This window comes from Talpa occidentalis, unplaced genomic scaffold (genome assembly GCF_014898055.3).
Source record: "Talpa occidentalis isolate TD23 unplaced genomic scaffold, MPIMG_talOcc4v2.1 talOcc4.13, whole genome shotgun sequence".
NCBI classification, from domain to species: domain Eukaryota; kingdom Metazoa; phylum Chordata; class Mammalia; order Eulipotyphla; family Talpidae; genus Talpa; species Talpa occidentalis.
This window is the reverse complement of record NW_023601322.1, coordinates 76,470,935-76,490,609: the sequence shown is the minus strand read 5'-3', so window position 1 is coordinate 76,490,609 and position 19,675 is coordinate 76,470,935. Positions and strand designations below refer to the sequence as shown.

The window sequence follows — 19,675 nt, the reverse complement described above, 5'->3', positions numbered from 1 at the left end:
GAATAAAATCCACAATGAGATACCCCTCATATCTGGGAGAATGGCCCATATCAAAGGGAGCAGAAATAACAAGCGCTGGCAAGAGTGCAGAATAAAAGAAACCCTATCACACTGTTAGTGGGAATGCACATTGCTCCAGCCCTTAGGGAAAATAGTTTTCTCAAAAGACTAAAAATGGATCTGCCATACAACACAGTATTCCACTTCTACATATCTACCAGTAGAATACAAAAACACTGATTCAAAAGAAAATCTGCATTTCCATGTTTAATGCAGCACTATTTAAAACAGTTAAGCTGTAGAAACAACCTAAGAGCTCAAAAACAGGTGAGTGGATCAAGACAATGTGGTATATACACTGAATTGAGTACTACTCAGAAATCAAAAAAGATAAACGCTTGTGATTTGTGGCGACATGGATGAAGCTTACTTCATTATGCTAAATGAAGTAAGCCAGAAGGAGAAAGACAATTACTACATTGTGTTACTTACATGTGGAACATACAGAAACTAAACAAAGGGTCAGATAGAGTAAAAATTAAGAACTAACCCTTGAAAGCTGACCACAGAGCTGAGGGATCCAGAAGAGAGGAGACACGAAGGATGAAAACCAAGCAGGGAGAGAACACTATGGACTGTGGTGGTAGATTATGTAGTGCTTTCATAGTGGGTGCATTATAGTACCTGCATCTGAAGGGGAAGGTCTAAAACTTCCAAAATAGTAACAATGGTGTATACCAGTGGTACATCAATAAAAAAATTAAATAAAAAGCAAATAATCTGGAATAAAGAGTGGGTAGAGACTCTGAATAGTGGCCACAAGGTACATGGAAAGATGTTCACTATCACTAATTATTAGGAAAATGTGCATAAAAACTATAAGCTATAACCACCAACCATTAGAATGGCTATCATAAAACAGACAAGCAACAAGTGTTGGTGAGGATGTGGAGAAAATAACTCTTATACATTATTGGAGGGAATATTTTAAAAAGTGCAGCCATTATGATAAAATAGTATAAAGACTGCTCAGAAAGTTAAAGAGAATCACTATATTCACCAGCTATTCTACTTCTGGGTATTTATATAAAGAACAACTACAACAACAACAAAAACCCCCACTAATTTAAGAAGATATGTACACCCCTATGCTCACTGCAGAATTTACAATACCCTAGACATGGAAACAACCTAAGTGTCCTATGATGGATGAATGGTTACAGAAGATACGAAAAGACAAAATCTAGCCATTTCTGACATGGATTGACCTTGCTATTATACTTAGTGAAGTCAGATGGAGAAAACTACTGTAAGCTTTCACTCCTTTGTGGAATATAAAGCAACAAAGCAAATGAGTTAACAAAACAAAAAGAAACTTTTCGATACAGAAATTATATTGGTGGTAACCAGAATGGGAGAGGGTAAGGTGGAATGGTGAAAAGTGTAAATGGTGTCATTGAATGGAAATGGATGGACACTAGACTTTCAGTGGTATAGGGTAAATGAGGTAGGGTGTATAGCTTGAGTTATGCTACACACCTGAAATTTATATAATGTAAATCAACGTTACCTTAATAAAAATTTAATTAAAAAACGAACAGGTATGGAAAGAAGTTTCTAGGAATGAGGGCTGGCAAAACAGTCAGAGCTTGAGGGGAAGACAGGTAATAGCAAAAGAGGGACCACAAAGTCTGATTTCCTGATTGTGAGTCATGCAGGCTCCATGGAGGAGCCTTCAGGGAGAGTAGTGAGGGTTGGTAGTGAGAAATGAGAACTGATGGTTTGAGGATAAGAGTAGAAAAAGGATGGTGAGAGGAGATGAAGAATTACACTTCTAAAGTCGTAAACAGAAACAAACACTGTAGAACCCTTTCATCTAAAAATGGGGGAGGAATCTAAAGGAAAGATGCCTAAGAAAAACAGAAGGCTCGTTTCACCTACCTCATACTTTGGCTAAGGAAAGGGCCTAATCAAATGTATTTGGATCTGGGTTCTGTGTGTCCACTTGCCAATAGAAAGAGCCAAAGAGAAGTAAGGCTCTTCTTGAAGATGTGTGTTACTCCCCAAAGAATCTTTCAGGCAAAGAAAATAGCCTGAGAAATATTTGTTCATTAGATATAGTCTGGCAGCAGCCAGAAAAATCCAGAAAGTTCCAAATACATGCATATACACAAAATACACTTGATTCTTGAAATGCCTGTGATTTAACTGTTTTGTTATGAACTGTCATTACGATGAAATGCCTCTTTCTCCAGTAAATGTACTGCTAAAATTTCAATTATTTTACAGTTTGGGGTAAAAATTCTCACAAAATTGTCAACTGTGCAATCCAGTTTTACATCTGTTAGTAGGACAGATGATTTTTTTAGCACCCTCATGTTATTGCTATAAAGAAGGTAAGTATTCTCAAGAGCCTTGCTTGTTTCAAGTACATCCTGGCTGCTGATTCTTGTGAGCTATATGACCCTCTTCTGAAATGTGGTGCTGATATATTCCACATGTAACCCTTTACCCCTGGAAGAGAAATCTTCCTGCCGACTCTGATGGGCCTATAGAGATGTAAACCTAACAAGCTATGTCTTTTACAAACTGCTTATGTTTGTCTTTCACCTTCTCACAAGTGGAAAGGTTTCCTCCTTCTCTGCATGGAAATCCACTTCCCCACTGAGAAGTATGGGTCACCTAAGGCAGAGTGACTTAGAGTGAGAAAACTTATCTCCATTAAAGTTCTCACCACTTCCTGGCTTAATCCATTGTTCATAGCCTTACTCCCACTGTGGCTGTCAGAAGAGCAGATGGGTTCACTTAGGGCAGTACACTGTCCCAACCCAGCAGTCATGTTATGCTTTGGTTCCAAATGCACTGTGCGAATACCAAAAAACATATCATAAGAATTTAAATAGCAAGTAACATACTCAGACAGTGAGTGGGTCAAAGCCGTGCATTAGGACACTTAATCACTGTAAGAAACTAGATAGCAAATTCTTGCCATTTCCTTGCCCAGAACAAGTTTGACAACCCAGGTTGTCAAGGTTAGGTTTCCCACGAGGCTGAGACTCCAGGAGTGAAAACATGAAAAGAAACAAGATGCTGTCTATAATATGGGAGACTGCAGGGCTAGGTCAGCTGTGTTTAGCTCAGTAATGTTCAGAGAGGACAACTTGGTAAAATCTGCCAGCAGGGAAATGTTTCCTGAGCTCCAAATTATGGACACCGACACTGAAATTCTGACAGTTTTTATCCTCTGTATGGGGAAACATTCAGTGTTACACATACCTAATTTTGGCATCCTTCTAAATTGCCTGAGTCTAGCCCCATCTCTCTTATTTGAGCACTAGTAAATGTGTTTCTGTGTGAAAGGGAAACTGGGGTGCTGCTTTGCTCTTGAGTATTGTTATGTCATTCTGAGAGTGGCTTCTGAGTGCAACTGAGAGACCTGGTTTCAGATGCCAGTCAGAGCATCCTCGAGTTCATTAATAATGAACAAGTCTGACAGGAGTGTAGCTGCCTGTCTCTGTTTTCCACCACAGAGGAAGGAAGACATGGATCTCTCTGTTTTGCCAAACAACAACCATCCTGACAAATTTCTGCAGCTCGAGGTCAAGTCTTTAATGAGGAACTCTGTGCTTCTTCAAACAAGCCTGGCGAGGTTTCCGGGTGGGAATTACCCTGTGGCACAACACTGGCAAAACCTCGTCTACTCGCAGGTAAGGTCTGGGAGCACAGAAATGAGTGGAGGCTCGTTGCTTTCTCATGATCTGCCATGATTCTTTGTGCAAAAGGAAAGCTATGGGTATAGAGCACAAGGAAGCTACTCACTCTTGCTATCCAGAAAAGGTTGTCTCCACTAAAGAGACCTGCTCCGGATCTCTTCATTAAGTATGTGAATTCTCCAACTGTTCACTTCCTTTCAAGCATTAGCTTCCCACCCTGCCCTCATTTTAGATTTTGCCTACCCTTCACTTTAGTCCTTTCCTTCAGAATTTTTCTAACCAGTGGTAACATATGCAAATAAGGTTCTGGGGTTTCTATCTCTGTCTTTTGCTTAAGCATAGGCTAAGCGCAAGATATCAAAAGCTTACACTGAGGCCTCAGACACAGCCTGAGATATCCAGAGAACCTTGCTTCTGCCTCATTTAGATGCAGACAATAGAAGGACAATGGAAACCTGATGATTGAGGGAAATCTGAGACAGGGAACCCTCCACCTTGGAAAGGTGCTGGCTGTTATTTCAGATACTTTTACTTTGCACAGGTGTCTGTGTGGAGGAGACATACCAAACAGACTTTAAACACAACAGACTTTTTTTTACTCTCTTCTTTCGAATAAAACTGTAATGAGTTCCATGTGCTGTATCGCACCATGCATGAAGTAGGAATCATCTTTTTTTTTGAGAACTCATATAGTATGTTTATGATTTGTATGAGAATATTAATGCTGACAGTATAGGGAAAGAACAAATGGTATAGAATAGATACTTTACATACGGAGGGGTGTTTAGTGGCATGGTAGTTGTTAATCATGACTGAATATTCTCATTATTTGGTTTAGGCGGGAGTATCTAGGTGTCAGATTTTATTGGGAAGACTTGGGGAGGGGGAGGGGGGGGGGGGGGGAGGGGGGGGAGGGGGGGCATCTGAAGCACAGAGCATAGCAGAGCAGCAGGCACAGAAGAGAAGAGACCCTCTGCTGCACCACATGCGCTCCAGCTCCATGCCCCCTTCTGGGGTCTAACTCCCACACTCCTTGCGGGTAGCTCCCTGGCCGGGGCTTGAACTCAGGCCGCAGCGGTGAGAGCGCTGAGCCTAACCCCTAGGCCATCCTGGAGGCCCCGCCAGGGGCTTAGTTAAATGGAGCCTTTAACCTTTATTAGGAGGCTTTAGGAGAACTACTGACAGCTGCTTCTCCAGCAAGTCAGAAGAGACTACGGCTGCCCTGCCCTTCCCTCAGCGATCATCACTGTCTCCTCCTAGGGCCCCTGGGCGCTGAGGGAAGATGGCTTTCAGCGGCACGGCAAGTCCATGTCTTCATCCGTGACAAGAGGGGGCAAAGTATGGGGATTTTTCAAGTCTAAAACAAGTATTTTTCATTGATGAATCAGAAGAAAAACCTACACAGTTCAGAAAGTAATCAGGATTGTACTGATCCTGAAAGATTTCTTTGGTGATGATCGTGTGTGAAATCAATATTTAGAAGTTTCTAGAGATTTAAGTCTGCAGACTTCTGATGTCCTCATAGAATAATGAATGCTCTTAGCGAGCTGAAGAGACTCAAAAAAACAAAGTAAATAATCCAGTCACAAAATGGGCAGAAGAGATAAAAAGGAACTTCTCCAAAGAGGAAATGCAAATGGCCACCAGGCACATGAAAAAATGTTCAGCATCACCTGCAATCAGGGAAATGCAAATCAAAACTACCATCAGACACCATCTCACACCAGTGAGAATGGCACATGTTAAAAAAAACCAGCAACAACAAATGTTGGCGAGGGTGTGGAGAAAAAGGAACTCTCCTGCACTGCCGGTGGGAGCGCAAACTGGTCCAGCCACCATGGAGAGCTGCGTGGAGATTCCTCAACCCACCAAACATAGAGCTTCCATAGGATCCAGCAATTCCACTCCTAGGTATTAACCCTAAGGACACAGAAACATCAATTCTAAAGGGCACCTGCACCCCTGTTCACAGCAGCAATATTTTCAACAGCTAAGATAGGGAAACAACCCAAATGCCCCAAAATAGATGACTGGATCAAGAAGACGTGGTGCATATACACCATGGAATATTACTCAGCATTCAAAAAAGATAAACTCATGCCATTTGCAGCAACATGGATGGCGCTGGAAGGGATCATGCTCAGCGAAATAAGCCAGAAAAAAGACGAAAAACACTGGATGGTCTCACTCATAGCAGGAATTTAGAAACCAACAAAGCACCTTTAGTCCATGACCTTAGTCTATCCTTTGCACTTGTTTTCTTCACATTGTATAGAAGAAATGGATTAAGTAGAAGAAGCCATACATTTCTGGGCATTAAAGAATAGTTTGTGTGGTTGTTCAGAATCATCTTGGAAGGTGCAGTGATTTATCTCTCCATATCCTCCAGATATTTCTTAGCTCGTAAGTGTCTTCTAGTACCACCGTCTCTTCTCCCATCAGTATACATTCTGTTTGCCTTCCTTGCTCCTATAAGCTGCCCAAGGACATATGACATCCGTTATTAAAAATGCTACCTGCCAACATTCTAAGATCTTTCCAGGCCCTCCATGGATGGCAGTGGTTTCATATCACACTTAAAAAATCTCCTGAGGTTGTGACCAGAGATTCATCCATTGTCGCTGCTCTCACAGACCCGCGAGGGCTCTGGAGCGGCGCTGGCAGAGGCGCTGGGGTCCAGCACAGAGGACGGAGGCAGCTGCCCGGGGTCCGGGAGTCTCCTGGCCAGAGCCCACCACACTCTGCCCGAGCCCGGCCTCCCGGGACACAGCCCGCGCTCACCTCGGGACGCCCCAGCGCTCACGGAGGCCGGAATCATCTTTTTTTTAAGACATGAGGGCTAATGGGGTTAAGGGTTAGTCAATTTAGAAACAGGAAGAAGCATTTCATTTCAGAACAGATGTGACTGACCTACAAACCCTTGCAAGTCATTAAATCCTTTGGAGTGGTTCTAATTCCCTGAACAGAAATTTGTTTTCTTTTAAGAAACAGTTGCTACTCATGAATCCTGGTGTTAAGTGACTCCTTGATGGTGTGGTTGCAGTCTCCTAGGGACCTTTATCATGAGATCATTCAAAAATCAAGTACACTTGCGTGATTATGTAAGTGTTTCCTCCACCTATGCGGGTTTTAATTTATTTCCTTTGTAAAACAGCCTATGGAGGACAACTGACTTTTAAAATATTTTGCATCCTTCCCTTTTGTTACCTCAAAATCCCTCCACTCATCCAACACCTTTTTTTGTTGTTTCTCCTGTTTTGTTTAACTTTAAATGTAATGAAATTCCTCCGTTTTTATTATTTGTTTATATCATGGAATAAAATGAATCAAAAAATCAGTTCAGAAAACCTTGGCCCTCCTATGCTATGAATTTAGTCTAAGACAACATCCAATAAATTCCTTTGACGTTGGAACACAATGATCTAATATCTTTTGCTTGATACTGGAGCTGACCTATTTCCTGCTTGTGAATCTTCAGTTTCAAGCTCTGTTTAATGCTCTCCTTAAACCTAAGAGAGACACAGGTTTTTAAAAGGCATGGTTTTCACCAGGTCTTGATGATCTGAAATAGCAATTCCAGAAAAACTACGGAGGTAAAGACTGTCTTTGTTATCGAGTATGTTATTACTAATTAACTGTAAACGACAAATAACCTTGACTTATCCTTTTACCTTACAAAGAAATGCTAAATGACTGAATATAGGTCAATTTACTATTGAAACAACGCAGGATTGGGGGGAGTAAATCAACTGCAAATTCAGGTAGCTGGGTAGGCCTGGCAGAAATTATGAATAACAACAATGACATTCACTTACTTTAGATTGCAATATGTCAATAAGCAATTTTTTCTCTTCCTGATCTTAAAATGTGCAAGTGACATATTCATTGGATAGAAAATAAATTTAAATAGGAAATTTTCAGGATGAAATTTTAAATCTCAGACAACATTCACTGAGCCTTCATTGACCTAAACATCACATGATCCTTATCTCCCAGTTCCTCTCTATGAAACCAGGACCCTGGATTCTGGCACAAGCTGTTATCACAAGCCTGGTGTCTTTTATACAAGTCTAAGTTCCAGAGGTATTTAAGTATCCTCAGGGAGCACTATGGCAGGACAAGACTTGGATCTTAGTTCCTGCAGCACAACTGCAAGGTTAAATTTCTGACTCCGCTGATGATTTTGGGAACTGAATAGAAGTTCTGGTATTTGTTATGCTCCTCAGTCCACTTCTTAGACAATAATTTAAGTGTCTGAAAAGTCCTATACCATTTCCTCAAATATAAACCTAAAAGTGGGAGATTGTTATACATTCAGGACTGTTCTATTTCAAAATAGTAAATAGAGTGCTGGGAACAGAAACACTTTTAGAGAAGGCATGCATATGTGTTCAGCTAAGAAAAATACAGTGATAAAAAACAAAACAAGGGGCCTCCCTGGTGGCGCAAGGGTGTTAAACATGTCAGTGCTATGAAATTATCAGCAGCCACTGCAGCATGAATTTGATCCCTGGCTGCCCAGGGAGCTAACCCACATGGCGCAGCAGACCTCTCCTGTCTCGCCCACTGCTCCCCTCGGCAGTATATTTTGTTAGTCTGCCTGTTCTGTTCCCCGCTCAGTCTCCGGTGAATCCTCTCCCCCTCCCACACATCTGGCCTGTACTCCGGTTCTTGTATAAAAAAAAATATTAAAAAAAAAAAAAGATTTAAAGGGAAGAGATAGTCATACAACTTAAAAAAAAAAAAGTAAGGAAAGGTAACTAGGAAGTAAACGAAATAAATGACACTGTGTGTAAATGAAAGAAAGAGCAGCCTCTCACACTGGGCCTTTTGCTCCAGCTCACAGGTTTAGAAACAGACATGACAGAAGCAAGGAAAAGATCAAACAAAAAGATAAGCTGGAAGGGATCATGCTCAGCGAAATAAGCCAGAAAGAAAAAGCAAAATACCGGATGGTCTCACTCATAGCAGGAATCTAGAAAACTTAAATAAGGGACCAGGAAAAAGAATAACTATAAGAAAGTAAAAATCAAAATCAACAAACAACTATGAACCAGAGACACTCTATGGGGGACGGGGGGCGGGGAGGGGAGGGATTGGGGTCAAAATAAGGGGGTCACAATTGTATGGGGAATATAAAAATTTTAAAAAATTAAAAAATAAATTAATTTAATAAATTAAAAAAATAAAATGGCAAAAAAAAAAAAGTTGGAAAAGATTCCGAAGTATAAGTGCTAAAGGGGGGGGGGGGGAAGCGGCGGGGGAAAGGCTACCACAATTTCTGAAAGCCCAAACAATTTTGTCATTTGTGCTTAAAAAACTAGCTTTCCCCTTTCATTACCTCATTTTTATTAAGATATCAATGGCCTGAAATGTTTGGAATACAATTCCAAAAGCCCTGATCTAATACATTGCTCAATTATTTTAATGACCATAAACATGAAATTTTGGTGAAAGCTTGTTCATCGCACACTGAAATTTACTGTGAACCTTTATTTCTCTAGTGAAAGAATGTAAGTATAAATACAGTAGAATCAAGAAATACCTGCTTGTACTCTGTCCTACTTAATAGGTGACCTGTGTATCTGGCAAAGAAGGCAAGTTACTTTGGTGGGGACTACTTAAACAGGTTTCAGTATTTTCTGAATCTATTACAAAATTCTATTTTTTTTCCTGTTAATGTGGTCAATTGTATTTATCTTCTAATGTTAAACTTTCCTCCTGGTAAAATATCCTCTTCTAATATAAACCTGTCTTGTCCTGATGTGTGTAATTTATACACGTTGTAGGATTCTATTTAGAAGGATTTTATAAATTATGTCTACAACTGTTTATAAGAGGAACTGGCCTATAATTAAATTACTATTCTCTTATTTACTGCTCTTGTCAAGAGTTTATAGCAACTTCTTAAAATGACTTGGGAAGTATCCCTTGCTTTCCTATTTCCTGGAAGAATGTGACTAAGACAGAAATGATCTGTTATAAGAAGGTCTGGCAAAAGTTGACTGCAAAACTCTCATGCTGGTATTCTTAAATTTGTGTGTAGTTTGTGCAGATTTTACATGATTGATTCAATTAGTCAAATTAACACAGGTTTACTAACATTTTCTATTTTTTCTTAATTACAATTGGTAAATTGTTTGGGGAAATGTTGAATGACGTGTAAGTTGCTACAACTGTTCAGATTATTCTATTACTTGTATTATCAACCTATTAAGTCTTTTCTCATGTCACCTTCACATTTCTAACACACATGAGCAACACTGCCTGACATGTTTTCAATGTGTTTACCGGCCTTTTCAAAGACATCATTTTCAACACTATTGGTTCTCTCCATTGTCATCTTTCCACACACACTGGATTCACTTTCCCCCTAGAGGTACCAGTCCGGAGATGAACCAGTCAAGACATTTAGCACATTCCTCCTTCCATAAAAACTTAGTTGGTCTATGAACAGGGTTACTACAGTAAGTTCTTCCCCGATGAGTGGCAAGAATGAAAGACACAGCAGTCACTACTCCAAAGTCCGAGATCCCACTGGAAAAAACTTGTGTGGGCCCTTGCCCGTAGTTTGGGAAGATGGATTAAACCCCAATTCAGCTTTGTCAAAGACCCCTCTCCCCTCTCAAGCACTGTTATGTATGTCCTGGTTCCACCCTCCAGGAAGTAACCCATTCATCACACTCTACGGTCACCTCAGTAGCAGGCCCTCTTTCAGGACTGTATAAGCTTCAAAGCTTACTTGTACACTTTGATTTGGAGGCCTGGAGTTATTGTATCTTTTTTTTTTAAAATATTTATTTATTTATATAAGCACTGGGTACAGTCAGAAGTGGGGGAGGGTGAGAGAATTCACCAGAGCCAGAGCGGGGAGCACAGCAGGCAGACTGAGGAAGTACACTGCTGAGGGGAGCAGCGGGCGGCAGGAGAGGTCTGCGCGCCATGTGGGACCCTTGCCCGCCAGCAGGGGATCCAACTGGCGCTGCAGAGGCTGCGGGCAGCTTCGCAACCCAGCGCTCAACCACTGCGCCACCGGGGAGGCCCTATTTTGTTTGTTTCTTAACTGAAATAATCAAAAGCTTTTAGGCCTAGACTTAATACTACCTGAGGTCAATGTTCATTAAAAGTTATGAAACCACACCCTTATCATCATCTTTACCCTGAGTCATTTCATTCAGCTAAGAAATTTTAATAACCTTTTTGCGCAATGTCTTTTTTCTTTAAAGTATTCTGTGTCTTAGTGTGTGGATCTAGAAAGAGGCAAATTTTCCACAATAGAAGGCAAATTTCTAGACTCTTACTCCTTTTTTACTTCTTGCAAAATGTCCAGTTCTTTCTCTCATCTCAACTCTTTCTTGCATTAGACTAATACTCGGATACTTTTAATATCATCATATGTACAAAAAGGCTCTAATTATTTATAAGTATCTCCCCTAAAACTAAAGGAGACTGAACTCCAAGTAGCCATAGATGACACAAAACAATTATTTTTGACTTTGTGAAATGAACAATCATTCCAGCTTCTGATATGTTGTTGCTTTCTACTTCTTAACTGCTAAGCTAATACCACCTCTCTGTGGAATTATTATATACCACTTTCTCTATTAAGGAAGGTAGGTTGGGGTGTGCTGTGATGACAAATACACTCACAGGGTAACAATAAGTAAAAAGAACAAAATCTTGCTCACAAAATGTCTGAGGACGGCAATGGGGATTGGGGGAAGTTCTTTTCCAAGCAGTAACTTAGGGCTTCAAGTTCTATCATCTTGTAGCTCTGTCATCCCAGAACCCTTGCTTATAGAAACACAAAAACTGAAAGCGAGGAAAAGTGAGCCAGTAATCATGTGCAAGAGTTCAGGAGCGAGAAGCCAGGTCGCCTTTACTTGACAACACAGAATAAGCTAGAAAAGATTTGACCCAATAAACTTAAAGATAGATCGAAAAGATCGAATCCTCTGTGGCCAGGAGGGGAAAAAGATTAGTAAGCATTTGATCAGTCACAACACCCAGCTCTCATTTGTTTGTGTTTGCCTGTGCTGACGTTCATGTTCTTTTACTCTAAATTTTAGGTATCTCTCTGATAAATGTAATTGAATTTAATTTTAAAAGGTGCCCTGACCATTGTCATTTAAATAGGTGGTTTACTCTGTTTACATGAATTGTGATTATTTCTAAATTTTTTCACTTTTCTGAGGTTTCCACCTACAGTCTTTGTTTCATTTTTCTTATTTTTTTTATATTCTTTTTTTTTTATAGAGGCATGTTTTATTTATTTATTTGTTGTTTGTTTATACATGCACTGGGTACAGTCAGAAGTGCGGGAGGGTGAGAGAATTCACCAGAGCCAGAGTGGGGAGCAGAGCAGGCAGAAGGACCAAAGTACACTGCTGAGGGGAGCAGCGGGCAGCAGGAGAGGTCTGCGCGCCATGTGGGACCTTCCTCCGGTGGCCGGGGAGCAGCCGGGGATCGAACCGGTGCTGCAGAGGCCGCAGACAGCCTTGCAACCCAGCGCTCAACTGCTGCGCCACCGGGGAGGCCCTCATTTTTCTTATTTTACAGATTGATCAATTTTCCTTTGTTTTTTCTACTGCTCTACTGAAAGAAGCTTTTTTTCCTACTTTTATTAATATCTCTATACTCTAATTGTGATTTCTTAAAATATCCTAAAGATATCTTAATATCTCAAAGAATATTTAAAATATCTTAAAGTCCTAATCAAAAATATCCATTTAATGTGTTACTGTCCAGTGCTTTAGTTGCTTATTCTAAAACTCAGTGATTTTTATTTCTATCTTACCAAAGAAATCAGTGGTTCAATACTAATAAGTTCTAAACATATTCATATACCTAACAGTTTTCTTTCTTATTTGTCCATCATTCCTTCTTGTATCTTAACCTTTCCTTCTAGTAACAGCTGTATTCTTTCTGAAGTACATTTCTCAGATATTCCTTTTTCACTGGACTATTAATTGTATGGTCTCAGTTTCGTTTGCCTGTATATATCTATTTCATTCACTTTATTGAATGATGGTTTACTTATGCATAAATGGCATAATGTCTAAAGTTTATAAAGAATAATGGGTTAAGAAAGCTAGATGTTACTTTCATGAAATAATTTTAAGTTATTTTAGTCTATTTACTAAAATAATGGAATTATTATTTATCAAAATAAAATGAAACTCAACCATGATAATTACTTTTAATCTACCAAATTCTTCAAATTATTTTATTAACTTTCCCTTCACATATCCCTCAGACATGAAACTGACATTCCATATAAAAATGGCACCTTGCTCTAGGATAAGACTTAAAACTTCCAAGAACATAGCTTGGTGTTCATTTTAGACTATAGTTCTGACTTTTTTTTATATTTCATGTATTGGTTTTTCAAGGCCTTCATGCATTGAAACTATATATTCTTTAAATAAGAATAATTTCTTTATTTAAGAAGTTCAAAGAAGAGCCTAGCAAGCAAGAAAACTGACAAAGCAAATTCGTCAGTGTCTGAAGAATTATCCTTCTTCAAAGATGATCAAAGATGTCTAGCATTAGAGAAAAAAAGTCAGTATTATGCTAAGTTGAAATGATCTAAATTTTAAATCAAATTGCTTTCCCTTAATTGAGAAACATTTTTTGTGAGATAATCTATCTTAAAGAAAAATACTCTAGATTTTTTTTTATTATATCATGGAAAAATTAAGTATCATAGGGCCTCCCCTGGTGGTGCAGCTGTTGAGAACTGGGCTGTGAAGCTGCCCGCAGCCTCTGCAGTGCCGGTTCAATCCCTGGCCGCCTGCGAGGGTCCCACATGGCGCACAGACCTCTCCTGTCGCATCCGCTGCTCCCCTCAGCAGTGTATTTCATCAGTCTGCCTGTTCTGTTCCCCACTTTGGCTCTGGTGAATTCTCTCACCCTCCCACGCTTCTGACTGTACCTAGTGCTTATATAAATAAATAAATCTTTAAAAAAAATTTAAAGAAACTTCAGGTGTATACAGACTATGAATGGTTTTCACCAGCCATTTCAGAATAAAACTATTAATACTAGCTTATAGTTTAGCTTACATAAATACATGCTTAATGTGACTTTTATACCCCAACAGGTGAGGGTAACAGTATTTATAATCATGAATATAATTCAGAGGAATATTAATTGCATTGAAAGTTGTTCAGAAAGGATGAAATTTGTGAAATACATTTACTGAATAATTTCTATAAATTAATGAAATACTACTAGCTTTTATGGGTTAAACTCAAATTTTCTCAAAATTAACGTATGTAGAATTCCTTTTCCTTGATGCTCCATGGTAAGTGAGGTATTATTCTATAAGCTTTTTATTTCTTCTCATTTTATATGGCCATTGGAAAATTTTTAATTAAACCTTTTTCTACCCTTATGATAATTCTGTAGTCATAAGAAAAGCAAAAATCTGAAGGTCAACCAGAGACAGAAAACCATACATTGACTCTATATAAAATATAAAATGAAAACAAATTAACCTACATTGTTAAATTTTGGATACTAGTTTATCCTTGGGTGGGGTAGGGATAGTAGACTAGAAGGAAGCCTTAGGCATATTAATAATGTTCCATGTCTTGGAATCTTAGATTTACTTGGTTTGAATTTTTTTGTGTCTGCTACACTTTTATGACACACGCATTTTTCTGTGTGAATTTTACTTCAATAAAATGTTTTGAAATATATGAAAATCAATATTATACCTAGCTAATAGTCAGCTGGTCTATAGGCACATTTACAAATGCAATCCTGTTAGTCCTGATAGCAAAATTTTCTGAGATAGGAGTCCCAAGAGAGTATTCATGAAAGCCAAAGCATATCTATAAAATAATCTTGATATATAAATAGTATCTATAAATTAATCTTGCTGGATTAATATAGCAATATTAAACATTGTTTTATTAGTCACAAAATGCCACATACAGAGAAATAAAATGTTATTAAATCTCAGTGCAAGTCAGTTTTTTTAAGTTCAGAAATTTAATATTTAATTAAAGAACAGTATTCTTTCTCTGTAGTTGTAACATTTTAATGATTATTCAGTTCTAGGTCAAGCTAGATCTAGAATCCTTTTCTCATTCATTATCTCAATATGTTGGATTTCTAAGCAGTATTGGAAAATTGTCAGGTATGGTTATTTCATATCGTATTCTGTCATCAGTGGGCTACTGGTAAAAGAAGCCTTGTCTTTATGCCTCCTATCAGAGAGAAGAGAAGAATATTACTCCTCAAAGAAAGAGGGGATCCAGTGCAGAGGGCACCACTGCTGCAGACAGCCGACACCCATCCCTGTCATCAGTTCTGAAGAATAACCCACTCTACGATGACATAAGTTTGGAAGAAGAAAGAAAAAAGAACCCTTCATGGACCATTGAAGAATATGATAAGCATTCCCTACACACAAACCTCTCTGGGCATCTGAAGGTAGTCAATATAAAGAAACAATTCCTTCAACTGATGAGAGAGACAAGTTAAATAATCCTAAAGAAGTTGGATACTGAGAGGACAGGCACTCTTCTCCAGACTTAAAAATTCCCAGATTTCAAGTCATTGAGTTCTCTGGCTTTCATTTTTCCCTCCAGTCAGTATTTATTTTTTTGCTTTGTTTTGAGTCTCATAATTTCATCAACTGACATTTATGTAGAAATGATTGACACTAATGAGAAGTTTTGCTGGGAGGGAAATGGATTTGAGAAATAATTTCCCAGGTTACGTACAGTTTTGTGACCACTTATGTGCTGAAGAGTTAAGAATTCTGTGTCCTACATTTATTTGCAAATACTGTTATGCTCAGTCTTAGGCATTGTGTAAAGCAGTTCTCATCACGATCATTTTATTTCAAGCTCACTCAGTGATTTAAAATTGTAGATTTACATTTTGGATGTTTTCCTGTGTTTCAGTAACAAAGCAAAACAAAAACATTTCAACAGAGGAAAAGCATGCAATGAACTCATTCACCCAACTTAAACCCAAATTAAGGTTTTCTTTCTTCCCCTTCAACATACCCTCCCTGGATTGTCACCCACCACGTTGATCTAGTAATACCTGAAAAGCAGGGAGAGTGGCACTCTCTTTTCTGAGTGGATGGGATTCCTACCCAGCCTTGACTTGCCTCTGCCTGCCCTAGGGGCAGGGAAGCCTGGCATTTACCAAGTACCTTTCACTTAACAATGTATATCTGTTCTGAGCCTTAAGCACCTGAACATTCTTTGTTTTGAAGGCGACAGCACTATGTCCCTGAAAGCCTTTCACTTTTTAAAACTGCAAATGTGCACTCTGTGAACTCTCTTGTTATCCAGTGTCCGAAGTATCTTAATCTCTTAGTAGAGCCAGTGTATTTCCTCTTCAGTATCAATTTATTTCACACACATTTCTCGATTGGATGTTGAGCCACTTTTCTTCCGTTTGTTGTTTATATCAAAGACAAGGGGAAAATAGAGATTAATATTACTGTCTCTACACTCAAAAAGTTCATCTAACTGAGCAAATTAACAATGACGACAGAACAAGGTAGGAGAGGATAGGCACTGTAACAGTAGAAAACACTGCAAAGACTCAGAAAAGTACACTTACACTGAATTATAAAAATCCTTCATGAGAAAATTAATCTGGGCTTAAAGAATGGGCTTAAAGAATATGTAGAATTCCAGATGGTTAGTGGGAGGGGGGAGGCCCTTCTGTCAGGAGCAACAAGAAAAAAAGGCAATAATGCAAGAAAGTTAGAGAGTCGGTTGAAAGAGTAAGTCCAGCTTTGTTGGTGCTACAGTTTAAATAACAGAAAACAAAAAAAATAAGACTAAAAGGAAAGTTTAGTCACTATCCCTTATCTATATTTCCTAAGACATCCCCTAACTTATTTTTTTGAAAATTAGGTAACATTTATGAGCTAAAGAAGTTCCAAGTGTCTTTTACCACTCCCATTTTTTTCTACAGTTCTGAGAGTTCATAAATAAGAAAGAACATGGAGGGAAAAACCCATATGTAGTTACCAAATTATAAGCAGAACATAAGAAGATAGTCTCCACTATGGAAATTCTTATTGGACAATGGAGGCATAAGACTTGCACAGTGCAGGTCTCTGATTAGGACACTAATAATAGGAAGGACAATAATGAGGCCACCAAGGATTTTTAATTCATCTATCCTTCAGCACAGGTATCCAAATTTTAGTTTAATGTTTCAGTTTGTCTAAGAGTAGAGAAGTTGAAGCTAGTAGCAGCATGACAGAAAAGGAGTACTGTCCTCACTAGCTGATATTAAGTACACTGACACTAGAGAGGCTGATACAGGGCTGGCAGCTTGGTTTCAAGCCACCACAATCATCGAAACCCAAATAAGGGATCAGGAAAAAGACTAATTATAATAAAGTAAAAATCAAAACCAACAGGCAACTATAAACCAGAGACACACTATAAGGTGGGAGAAGGGAGTAGGATCAAAACAAGGGTGGTGGGAATTTTATGGGGACTATAATGAAGATGAAAATGGATACATTGTATAAAAATGAAAAATGATGTAAAAATATATATAGTTCAAAAAAAGGTGAGAAATGATGGCTGAACTGAGTTAGTAAAAACAGAGGTTTGGCATTAACTATAAATTTCTTGTGTGCTTGGTACCTGCCAGGTATAGACACTGAATCTTCAGCACTGAAACACAGAAGATAATAAGATATATATTTTTTTAAGTGTGGACAGTAGAGTTCACAAATGAGTTACTGAACACTAGGTAATCAGGTTGAATTGAATATAATTCTGTAGGGTTGAAAGGAAGATGAGACTGGTGGGACAAAGTCACAGGGAGTAGGAGCTGTTACAGGGGAGGATCTACTGGGTCCATTCTTGAAGGGGACAAAGAGCACCAGGTTTCTGCACACCAAACATGCTGGTGGCTCCAGAAAAAACCAAAAAACAAAACACACAGATTGACAAGCATGGAAGGGTCTCTGGATTCGTAGCTTATGGATTTATGGAAAATCTTGGCAAACATGTTTATATCTACCATGAAGACAAAATTAAACCTCTAAGACTTTTTTTTTTCTTTTTTTTAAAGACCTATCCATTTATTTATACAAGCACTGGGCAGTCAGAAGCACGGGAGGGTGAGAGAACTCATCAGAGCCAGAGTGGGAACAGAACAGGCAGAGAGACGAAATACACTGCTGAGGGGAGCAGTGGGCACGGCAGGAGAGGTCTGTTGCGCCATGTGGGACCCTCCCTGGCAGCTGGGGATCGAACTGGCGCTGCAGAGGCTGAGGGCAGCTTTGCAGCCCAGTGCTCAACCACTGCACCACCAGGGGAGGCCCCAGGACTTTTTTAAAGCAAGGAATATAAATTTAATTTCAGCTCACTAGTCTGACTACTTATTGAGATGTAAGAAACATTAAATTGGCTAAAACATTACAGAAACATTCTTATCTTTCTGACCCTTAAACAGAAGTCCTGTCACTCTCCTCTGAATTCTCATGCCCACTCACAGATAGGAGCTGCAGGGACTGCTGGGCAGCCAAGAGGCAGAGGCTTCGTGTTTGAGCAGTTCAGGGACGCCTCGCCACGCTCATGTGAGCCTTGACATGTGAGCTCACAGCACCTTTGACGGTGTCTTGTTCTGCAAATCAATTAGTTTGTCACATTGATCAATCACTATTCTCCATGTAATTTTCTTTCAGGAAAATCCTAATGAACTGCGGTTTTGGTTGGGAGACATGTACACACCTGGTTTCGACACCTTGCTGAAGAAAGAAGAAGAACAAGAGAAGCATTCAAAATATTGTCGTGTAGGTCTGATTTTGCTCCTTGTTGCCTGTATTTTGGTTTCCATAGTGACTGTTAGCTCTTTTTTCACCTGAAGAATTTGCCACAGTCTTTTAAATTTCTTTAAAAGTTTTTCCAAATAAACATTTGCAGAAAAACATGCTCATGCGGTATACATTTTTGATTGTGTGGTTAAATTGTTTTGGACGATGCAAATGTTGGCTGAGACAGGCTGGCTTTATCTATTTTGTTCTCTGAAATCTATGTAACAAAGTCAGTGGCCTGAGCTTTGCCCTTTGGGAAGCAGAAGTTCTGGACCACTTAACCATAGGGCCTCCCCTGGTGGCGCAGGCGGTTGAGTGCCACAGGCGGTTGAGCACCACACTGTGAAGCTGTCCGCAGCCTCTGCAGCACGGGTTCGATTCCTGCCGGCTGGCGAGGGTCCCACATGGCGCAGCAGACCTCTCCTGTTGTGCCCACTGCTCCCCTCAGCAGTGTATTTCATCAGTCTGCCTGTTCTGTTCCCCACTCTGTCTCTGGTGAATCCTCTCACCCTCCCGCGCATCTGGCCTGTACCCTGGTTCTTGTATAAATAAATAAATAAATCTTTAAAAAAAAAAAAAAAAAGAACTTAACCACAGAAAAGTCCCAACCAAACACAATCAAAATTAAATATTTCGACAGAGAACGAAACACCACCAACAATTGTCAGCAACTTTTTCTTAATCTTCCAATTATACTGACCTTTAGAAAAAATAATTACCTCCTGGCCACCCCACCTACCTGGGTCACTAAGAAAATTGAGCATATCATTTTTTGGCCAGCTGCCAGGAAGGCAGGATAAAAGCTCCGGTTGTGCTGTCTAGTAGGTTGGATACCTGATTTTTGTTATGTCCCATTATTCTTATTTATGTCAGAAAACAGAGGGGTAGGAAAACTTGATACAAATATATTCATATTTTCTAGTAATATATCAGTTTGATGTTGCAATTTGCATAGAAGTAAACTTGGATAGGCCCATAGTTATGTGATTAATTTTATTTCCATCCATTTGTTCAGTAATTGATACAAACTCTCTAGTGTGTACCCTGGTATATGTCAGTCAGTACATGCTGCCAGCTATGACCTAGAGAGATGCTCCTAGCAAGTATTTCCTAAGGGGAAAGCTGCTTAGAGAACAGAGTTTGGATC

The 19,675-nt window shown here is 39.3% G+C and overlaps 1 protein-coding gene across 1 annotated transcript; it reads left to right on the top strand.

The window, feature by feature from the left end:
- The first annotated feature begins 3,542 nt into the window (after positions 1-3,542).
- MINAR2 (membrane integral NOTCH2 associated receptor 2) lies at positions 3,543-18,579 on the top strand. Its single transcript, XM_037508246.1, has 3 exons — positions 3,543-3,707; positions 14,937-15,155; positions 18,400-18,579. Exons 1-3 carry the CDS (start codon positions 3,543-3,545, stop codon positions 18,577-18,579), a joined length of 564 nt encoding a protein of 187 aa, XP_037364143.1.
- The last annotated feature ends 1,096 nt before the right edge of the window (positions 18,580-19,675 follow it).